Genomic DNA, 10,567 nt, shown 5'->3' with positions numbered 1-10,567 from the left:
GCTTAGAGACAAACAATGTGATATTCATATACTTCTTCTTCTTCTTTTGTTTTTAGTCTTTTTTATTTTTTTGAGACAGGATCGCGTTATGTTGCCCAGGCTGGTCTTGAACTCCTGGGTTTAAGCAATCCTCCTGCCTCAGCTTCCCAAGTAGTTGGGATTACAGGTTCATGCCACCATGCCCAGCAATATTCATGTATTTTGATTCCCATGGAGATTTCTAAATGTTTGGAAGAAATAAAGAGTTACCTTAACATAGGCGATTTGCTTGTTTTCCATTTCAAAAACAGTGAACACAATTCTGAAGGGTGGCAAGCAGTCAAAGAGAGCAAACTGCCCCCACTGCCAAATCAAAGGTGATCCAGGCAGGATAAATGAGAGCAATATCCTGACTAGCTGAGAAGTAACATTCAGAGAACTCATGTTGAAAAGTTCTTATAGAATATTCTTACTGAAATAGTCATGGATTAAATGGTATCATGTATGGAATTTGCTTCAGAATCACACAGTGTGGGAGGAGGTGGGTAGAAATACAGAAACTAAGATTGGACGTGAATTGGTGTAACGAGTTCACATTGATTCATTATATGATAGTGTCTACTTTTGTAAACGCTTGAAAGCTTTGTAATAAAAGATTAATAAAAATGGTAGGTGATAAACTTGGGAAAGCAGACTAAGGACCTTGAGCCCAAGGAAGTTTTATTCTCTGGTTCAGTGCTCTTCAAACTTCAGTGAATGCAACCCTACCTGAGACAATATTTTGCATGCATGCACCAGGCATATGTTTATTTATTCATTCATCCATTTATTTATTTAAAATTATGTACATGTACCACTGTACTATTATGCCATTATAAAACATACACAAACATAAAAAAGCTAGATAAAAATAAGCACAAGTATCATTCTAATATGTTCTTCCTACACTCTAGTGGACCTGGACCCCAGATGGGAGCCCCGTGCTTAGTGAATGCAGGGGGCCCCCTGAGGTTTTCTGAGTAGCAAAGAGTTTATTTATACGAAACAGAAACTTACTGGCGCAGTAATGAGAGATTGATTAGAAAGACCCAGAGCTATCTCCCTGAGGCTTTTCAGCAAACTCGAATGGACTGGGAAGTTGTTCTAACTAGATATGTGATTTGAACAAGGATCATCACTTCCTTGCACACTTATATATATGCAATACACATAATGTGTTCTGCACACAGAGTCAGGATACAATATGCATATAAAACAAACATCCCCCACATATTATCTTGGGCAATATATTTAACACAATGATTATGATGGCAATAATATCTAACATTCATTGAGAACTTACTCTCTGCCAGGTATTGTGGTAAGAACTTTACATACACAATTTTACTCAAAACTCATGACAAATCAATGGAAATAGATCTTATTATTAATTTCCATTTTATTATGAGGAAAATGAGACTTAGAAAAAGCAGCTTTCCCAAGATGAAAGGGCTAGAAAATGCCAGAGTCAAAATTTAAATCAAGATGTTTTTGACCCCAAACCCCGTATCCTTAACTACTCAACCATACTGCCTCCAGAGGATAGTGTCCAAACCAGCAGATTGTTGTGATGATTAAATGAGATAATATAGGTAATATGTTTAGCACACTGTCTGACATAGGGCACACATCCTATTAATAGGTTAAAATTTCAGTACACAGAATGATATTTACTAAGATTTTCCACAGTAAACAGCACTAATATCTCTCAACATCAAAACACCAATATTTATAATTGTAACGAAATAATGTTTCATTATTTAATTAAACATTATTTATAATAACACAAGCCTAAACTCCTTTCTGTTTTGCTGCCATCTGTAAACATGTGTGGCTTTTGTCACTGAATCCCTGCAGAATGACTGACTAGAGAGAGATTGCAATCGTGGATTGTGTTATACTTCCTTCTAAGCAGGCTACAAAAATGGAAATCTTTGCACCTGGAGTACTCTCGTCATATTCTAAGGAGCCACCTACATAAGTAGGAGTGCATGTAGCTTGAGCACTGGATGACACAGGAAGTACATATATGTACATAGTAATTTTATTTTACAACAGCAAGGTTTTGTTTTTTTTTTTTTCACAGAGATGACAGTCCTGAAAATTTCTTTGCATTCCATTGGCTTCATTTGAACCAGTCAAATTTACCACTTATGTTTTTTTTTCAAATTTCATATTTTTATCAGCTAATCCAGATTCAGTATTTACTTAATCAATACTATTTAATCATGGCTTCCATTACTACAGTAGCCATCTTTCCCTGACTTTCTGGAACATCCTAGATTTGAGATTTTTGTCCTAGTATTAGGCTGTAATTCCAAGTTGGATTGGCAGCTCTGGCCCCTGTAGAGGCGGTGATGCATGAGGCCCTACGTGGGGAACTGTGATCTGAGACATGACTCACAGTGCTGGTATGCACTCTGGTTTGTTACTGGATCTGTACTTAGTTTTGATGATCATTAAATGTCTCTTTTTGTAAGTAGTTTGCAAAGACTTCACTAAAGGCTCTGTCACTCTAAAGGAAATTTTAAGTTTCATGGTTGAGTTGGGGTTGGGGTTGGGGGAAGATAATATCTTTGGTTTATAAATTTTGACATTTAGTCAAAACAGATCCCTCCATCAAATAACAGATTTTGGTATTCTTAAGTTGATATATTTTAAATGAGATAATCAATAATTCTAGGTATTATTTAGGAAACTGCCCTCATTCTCTCTGTTCTTACTAGGGAAGTTTTTAAATTCTAGAAACACTGTGAAGAACATTTATGTTGATACAGTAGAATCCACCCCTCACCCATTTGTAGCCCAAATAACATAAACCCAAATTAAGTATGTGGGATTCTTGGAAGAAAGCATCCAAAAACCAAACACTAAGAGCAAAAAATTAATTTATTATAGATATATTCTCTAGTAATTCATAATAGCTCCTTGAATTTTAAATGTCTTTTTGCTATTTCCAATGCTTAAAAATCATAATTTTAAAACATAAGTACTGTTTTATATACACTGTGATTTCGTTTCTCTTTTTGTTTTTTTTTAACTCCTAAATATGAATGATATGATCTCCAAGTATCTACTTGGAAAAAAAGGGAATAGGATTCATTGTTTTGCTCTAACATGGTAGAATTTAAAATTTCACATCATATACCTGGAGTTTTGACTATATGAAAAATAGCCAAATGTCATCACTTTCTTGGATATTTCTTTTACATGTATAATATAAACAGAATACATCTGATTAGTACATTTCAACATCTCATCAATGACTTTTATCTCCTATTTTATATAAAATAACAAAATATACAGAGAGAAGAAAGGAGACATCTGTTCATCGTACACATAAAGTAAATAAAAGTTCATGTATGGCTTTGCAAAGGTAGATTATGACGTGACTTTCATATTTATTTATTTAAAAGCCTCTTGAGAGAACGTGTTAGTGTGCTTACGAGAGCGGCCATGGTGGTTGAATGTCGCGCCGAGAGTCCAACGTTAGGGTCCCCAGGGGTCTTTCCAGTGGCTGCTTCGGCAGCTTTCAGGAGACAAATGTAGTTTATGACCACTTCATCGATCTTCCCTACTATTTCCTGCCGCTGCGTTTCTGAGTTCACGACTTTAACTAATCGCATGCAAGCTTCTGTTAGGCAACAGAGCACTTGAAAGCTAGAAGTCATAGCTAGGAGCATCTCCTCTGGGCTTTTCTCGGCCATCGCCATTTTCCTACAGGCACTTCCCAACTGTCTGGACTCGATGGATAGCAGTTGCTTGTACTGAGAAAGTGTAAGGTCATACGCTTCAGGGCGTGACTCCTCTCTCTTCTCCTTGGTTGCCCTGACAAGGCAGAGCAGCTCATTGGCATCATTTTGGGCTGCGAGGAACCCATCGGGCATCGCGTATGTGCTCTCCTTTAGGGCGTTTATTCTCGCAATCCGGGCATCTAGAGCCAGGTTGCTGAAGTCCAAGTCATCTGGGCCGCTCAGGTCTTCTGTCCAGATCTTCAGCACTGACCCTCTGGATAGCTCCCCTCCCTGCTTCTGAATCCCCACAGATGGGCTCCTGGGTTCTGGCACAGCTTGAGTCATCTGTGGTCGATAAAGGCAAGAGACCTGGGGAGTGGCCTCTCCTCCCTCTTCCTCCTCATCACCGTCTTCATCCTGCCCTCGGTTCAGAAAGCAGTAGCTGAAGGGTCCCCGGCATCTCCAATTGCTGCCCTCCAACTTCCGCAAGGGTAATGTCCTGTACAGCTTGGAATCTTTAGGAGTCACCGGGGACCTTTTGTGAAACTTCCCCTCGGAGCTCAAGTGCATCGAGCTTTGGGAAAAACTTTTGGTGAGCTTCTTCCCCAGGGGGAGTTCTGCTCTCCTTTCCGAACTGGCCTCCTGTGCTTCTGTGATACCTGGACACTTTAAGCTGACTGCACCTTTGGTTCTCTCTCGGAAGGTCTCCAAACCGACAGATCCTAAGAGGATACTGCTGCTATGTCTCAGAGCCCTCTGGCTGGGGGGTGTCCTGGGGCTCCCCCCTCTCAGATCCGGTGGCCGCCAGCTCACAGACTCTCCGTATGCCTGGTTTGCTTGGGAGAAATCATTAGGGTCTTGATTTGGAATTGGCACCTTTGATTCCGAGTGGATGTTTGATGGTAGCAGGATGGGATCAGCTTCAGGATGTTGAGACCAAGCTGAAGGCATGCCTCCTCGTCTCTCCTTCCCAGGCTCTGTCAAAGCTACACTAGGGGTAGTAGAAAAACAGAGAGAATTGTTAAGCATCTTCTGGGAGGCCATTTTTACTATGTCTCTACATGGTGTCTGTCATTTCTCAAGGATGCTTTCTAGAAGGGCTGCCATATGCCAGGGTCACCCTACTTTTCCGGCACTGCCTCCTGATATCTCATATCAGATTTCCATTTCAGTGAATGTCAAGAAATACTGGAATCTTTTATTTCTATCCATTTGGAATTGTCTACAAATCCCAAACATTTTCAGGGAGACAACGGTACTTCATGAATTGCCTTGTTCCCAATATTTACCTATCTAAGCTTAGACACATTGTTAGAAAACACACATCCTACGTGCAGATATTTATAGATACTAAAGAGATTTCAAGGGAGTTAGGTTAATACTGGCATCAGTTACCTTTTTTTTTTTTAAGAAGTAGCCTAATTTAATGCAAGTTAAATAAGCTAATCTTTTTAAGAGGACAGCATGAGGTTTGCCTGGCACAGGTTTGAAATCGAGACGTTGGGGCAGTTGCTGTCATGTGAAGAAAATAATCTCCATCTCACAGAATTTTTCTGAAGAACAAGAGGTAATGTGGGTGAGAGCTCTTTGTAAACCATGAAGGATTAAACAGTTTATTTAGTTCGTTTGGAAATAAAGGTGCAGTTGGGTGGTGACTTAGGTAGCATTCACAGATGGCTTTTCCAAGGCAGGTAAAGCCAGTGGTTGGTTTTGAGAAAGTAGAAAATATTCAAAGGCTGGAATAGAAAATGATCAATTTAAGGTTTTACTAATTTCTATTGACCTATATGGAAAAGACACTGCTGATGATATAATTTGAAACATGAATATATGAAAGAGTGTCTATCTGCTTTGGCCATGTGGAGTAGTGAGAAGACTATGTGCCCACTGGATGGTAGAACAGTGAAGGCGGCTGTGTTTTTGTTTCTGCCTGTCTATACTTCGTTGTTTGGGGGAAGATAAAGCAGCTCATCAGGCCTATCCCCCAAATCTTCCAGGCACTTCAGAACATTCTTTTAGGGCAACCTCCTTTAGGGAGGGATCTGCAAGATTGCAAACAATCTCTCCAAAACCCTCTCCAAACCCCTGTTACCATGGCTCTCCTATCTTTCCTTGTCTCTCAATTAAAAAATGGCACCATTAGCAATCAGATGTCTTGGGATCGGGTGTGGTGGCTCATGCCTGTAATCCCAGCACTTTGGGAGGCTGAGGAGAGAAGATTGCTTGAGCCCAGAAGTTTGACACCAGCCTAGGCAACATAGCGACACCTCATCTCTACAAAAATAAAAAAAAATTGTCTGAGCATAATGGTGCCATGCCTGTAGTTCCAGCTATTCGAGAGGCTAAGGCAGGAGGATCGCCTGAGCCCAGGAAGTCAAGACTGCGGTGAGCTGTGATTGTGCCACTGCACTCCAGCCTTGGTGACAGAGTGAGATCCAACTCAAAAACAAAACAAGACAAAACAAAAAAAGAAATCGGATGTCTTGGGAAAGAAATCAAACTGCTATGTGACTCCAAGTAATGCTGTCTTATAACTAAAAAGTCACACTGGGCACTACTTTTTTCTAAAGTCTACATTTAGAATTTAGAAAAAAATTATTGCTCCATCAAATTCTAAAAACAAGCACAGAGCAAGATTATAAAGAGCAAATGCCGTTTCCACCAGTGTTCCAGACCTACAAACTTTAGTATTTATTAAACACTAGGGGCTCAGTAATTGCTACTTAACAGTTCCGTGGCCTTTAAAAAATTCTACCTTTTACTTTTCTTCCAGACTTTATGTTTTTAGGTTTGTTGTAAATTTGGATCACACACTCCTGGTATGTGATGCAAAGTGCTAAATCTATCAATGCTGTACCTGTGGTTTCCTTAATCTTGGGGAGCCGATGGCATCCGTCTCTCAAAGTGCCAAACAGGGGTTCGGCATTAATGGCTGTGTGCAGAGCAGGCACTGTCATCCGTGGACACATCCCTTCTGTCTGTGGGTGCAGTTCCTTAAAGGTGGCTCCATGGCTGGGAAGGCCAGTGGCTCTCTCCTCTGAAGGTATGTAACTCACGCCTTTTCCAGAAGCATCAGGAATCAAGTGCTTCCCCAGGGAGGGGCAGAGTGGTGACTCCACAGGGGTGGCGCAGGCACTGCCGCTGCTGCCCGTGCCACAGCCTGCATCCACTGAAGAGCCTTGGGAGCTCTGCAGAGAAAAATGGCCCTCACTCTGCAACGATGACATTCGCTTGGCCAAGTGGTAGTCACAAAGGCGAGTCACACTCTCGTCAACCTCAGGAAGCTTGGAAGGATGGTCGCAGGTGGGTGTGTCAGCGTCCTGTGGGTTATCTAAGTCTTTGGCTGAAGATACACAGGTCACGTCAGTTAAGAAGCGGTCCGCTTGGCCAAGTCCTGAACCATCACTGGCTTCTCCATCAGGACCCCCTTCATCCTTCCCTTCGGCCTCCCTCGCCCCAAGACCAGAAGCTCTTGGAAAGGTTTTTCCGGTTGCTGCTTCCAGTCCACTTTTCTCAGTCACGCCGCCTTCAGTGGCCACATACCATCTTTGGCTGTCCTTGCGAAAGGCAGTTCTCTCCAGGTTAAAAGTGCTTAGGTGTTGACTGTCCCTCGAAGACACAGTGCCAAATTTACCACTGGCATCGTCCTCCAGCTCTGCTGTTTTGGTCCCCTGCTGTTTTTTTCCTGGCATGCTGCCATTAGGCGGTGCCTTCCCCTCCCCATCGGCCAGCTTGCTTTTCCTTTTGCTGGTGCAGGAATATGCCACCGACCCCATGTGCAATTTGCTAAAATAGTCAGTGACTGACTTGGTCTCCATAGTTTCAGGCTCCATCTCCATGTGGTCTGAGTGAAGGATCTGCTTGGAAGGCACAACTTTGGGCGGGAGGTCAGTTGCTGGCCGAGCAGCCAGGGCGTGGGAGGCCTTTGGAGGCAAGCCCCCAGGAGGGGTCTTGGAGGTCGGGAACTCTGTCTGTTCTTCTGCAAGGGGGTGGTAGCCTTCGTGAGTGGCCAAGAACATGCGGGAGAGGTTTTCTGACTGCTTTTGTGCTGTGGCTAGTTCAGAACTCTCAGTCATTTCGGAAGAGTTAGTTTCATTGCCCGAGTCTGACGAAGACTCAGGGCTATAGGCCCGCAAGATGGCTACACCTGCATGCCGTAAAAAACAAGAACCGATTAATGGATGCATCAGAGGCACTTGGCGACATGTAAGAAAATGGGACTCATTATTATTTTTAAAAAATACCAAGTTTTTCCCTTTTCAGTAAGGACTGAGTTTATTGCACAGTTGTTCCAAAACTGGGGGAGGGGGAGATGTGCCATATGTTAAAAAAAATAACAACAAAGGAAATCACATACGCATACAGAAAAAACAACCCACGATGGTAGTTTCTGCACATTTATGAAATAGGACATGAGTGAAATGGAGAACACCACATAACAGGACTCCAAGGGCAAAAATGGCTTGAAAGGATGGAATGATATGGTTATCAGTGAATAAATGTAACAATCGTGAAAGAACCTGAATTGTCACTGGTCTGCTGTTCTCCTGACACGGATAGAGCGTCTAGAGCTCCCAGCGTGGAGACGACGGCATTATCCAGTCCCTTCTCGCACTTGCCCTCAGCGCTGGTGGGCACAGCGTCAATGAGGGACACGGGGATCTCATCATTTTGCAGGCTGCTGCCTCCTTGCTCCTTGTCCTCGCGGAAGGAAGCTGCCTGGCTCTGAGAGTCCTCCTCATCCGAACTGTCTCGAAAGCCAGGTGGAGGTGCGGCGATGGCCATGTTCAAGGAACGTAACAGGAAGTCATCCTCATTGTCATCACCTTCCGGAGGGGGCAGGGATGTGAGGTCAATGATGTCATCGCTTGACCCAGATAGGTTGAGAATGGCTGGCTGGTTTATCTCGCCCACCACGAGGTCCTCCTCACAGCTCACCTCATCCTCGTCCTCTACGTCATCGGTGTTTTCTGCATAACAGATGTCGTGCAAGAGGGGCTCTTCGATCCCCTCAGCAGCCTGGAAGCTCTTCACATCGCCAATGTTTGCATAAACAGAATTTTCCACAAACTGGATGCTCTCGGTGTCTGGAGTGAGGTCCAAGCCTTTCATGTCATTGGCACTGCCGACGTAGAGGTTCCTCTGCTTCTCCAGCACTTCTGAACTCTCATCTAATAGTGTTTCGTAGCCAAGAGTTGGGGGGCTGATGCCATCATCCAAGGCAAAGTCTCCAAAAATGAAGGACACTTTAGCTCCTCTCGGAGATTCCTGTGCTTTCTTCAGAGTTTCTGGTCCTGAGAGGGTCAACAGGGACCGCTGAGCTAGACTTCTGTAGTCGGCCTCACAGGGGGCCTCCCCGGACTGGGTCAGCTGCTGGTTCAGTCCATCTGAATTATAGGTTTTGTCTATGTACAAGTGCCGGTGCTCTTTTGGACACATGGTGCTGTCTGCGATCTCAACTGTCTTCTGTTTTGAATCTATATATGTTATCTGGGCTTCTTGTTCCCCTTCGCCAATAAAGGTGGTCATTTGGGGGATACAGTTCCAATCTGGGCCAAGGAGGTTATGCTTTCCTTTATTTTCAGTTCCTAAAGAGAGAGAAGCAGGCAAAGACATGTTACTGGGCTGTTTGGTTTCTGGGTGGGTGGGGGGCTCGTCTCTGTTTCTTAATTTCATGGCTTGTGGCATCACTTGTGAAAACACAGTTATCCAACTTTCCAAGTATGGTACTGGTCAATTTAGGCTTCAGGTGTAAGGATTCCTCGGTTAGGAGAATTAACCTTAACTAAATGGGTACCGCAGAAAATATAAATGCTGCTTGATAAAATGTAATACCATCTGGGAGTAGGAAGCTTAATTCCATCTGACCCTTGATTTTATTATTAAAAGACCTCATTTACATCTATGAGTGTGAATATACAACATGCCTTTTACAGCCCATAAAGTGAGATTTCAATAGGCTGAAAATAAATTGCCCTTTTCGTTCTAAAGTGAGATCTAACATTCCTTACTTTGTGTAGGAACATACTGGACTTTTTTTTTCATTGAGCTAAGAGAAGGTCAAGAATCTTCACACTTCTACCACATTTTTAAGGAAATTAAATATTATAATGATGGTACAAAAACTTCTATCCTCAGCCTTTTGATATCCTAGTGAGTGTTGAAATATTCATGTATAAATGTCAGTATGTATGCCTCTGTGTATGTCTATAAAATGCATAAGGCAGATTATCCATAGGTAACGTACTTATCTCTATTATTTCTAAGCATAATTAAAATTTACACTAATTTCAATTTTTGTTTGTATCATGGGAACTCCTGAAGATTTGTTTGATGTTCCTTATGAATTAAAATTGCAAAACTGTAATTTAAATATTATTTTGTTTGCTCTTCAAGAGTCCTTCAATCTGGAATTTTGATGTGGAGATTTGCTCTGCTATTTAACAAGACAGGGAACTGGGTCATTCTGTCAATATTGCTTTGTAGATTCCAGAGGCAACATTTTGAGGAAATTTCAGGGCCATAACATTCTCCCATCTGTTCTCTCAAATTGCCCCCTAGCACAAATTTGGATAATACTGACATCAGATGTGCAAGGCATATGGAACAAAATCAATTTTACTAAAGAGGGTTTTGCTTCCCCCAAATTACACATTGGAATTAATGCTGAACAATCTTTGGAGTCATTTTAATAAATTTGTGTATTTTTATGAACAGCAAATACAAGATATAATCTTGAAGACACTGGATTACACAGTTGCCATATTTGTATCTTACCCTACAGTACATATACTCTGTGGGAGTTCAGCATTGTT

At 42.2% G+C, this 10,567-nt stretch overlaps 1 protein-coding gene across 2 annotated transcripts in view; it reads right to left on the bottom strand.

The window, feature by feature from the left end:
- Positions 1–784: 784 nt before the first annotated feature.
- The window catches only part of FRMPD4 (FERM and PDZ domain containing 4), a 110,000-nt gene continuing 100,217 nt past the window's right edge, over positions 785–10,567 (bottom strand). The window contains exons 13-15 of one of the 2 annotated variants that reach the window (XM_008072441.1): positions 8,273–9,340; positions 6,610–7,899; positions 785–4,743 (exon numbers count right to left, since the gene is read on the bottom strand). In XM_008072441.1, the coding sequence (XP_008070632.1) occupies positions 4,739–4,743; positions 6,610–7,899; positions 8,273–9,340 (2,363 nt within the window). In that variant the 3' untranslated portion in view covers positions 785–4,738. The remainder of the gene's footprint in view (positions 4,744–6,609; positions 7,900–8,272; positions 9,341–10,567) is intronic. The other variant, XM_021706133.1, reaches the window with a different exon arrangement.

This window comes from Carlito syrichta, unplaced genomic scaffold, assembly GCF_000164805.1.
Source record: "Carlito syrichta isolate Samal-C Ts95f unplaced genomic scaffold, Tarsius_syrichta-2.0.1 Scaffold315175, whole genome shotgun sequence".
NCBI classification, from domain to species: domain Eukaryota; kingdom Metazoa; phylum Chordata; class Mammalia; order Primates; family Tarsiidae; genus Carlito; species Carlito syrichta.
Note: the sequence above shows the minus strand (reverse complement) of the source record. Positions and strands in the feature narration are given on the sequence as shown.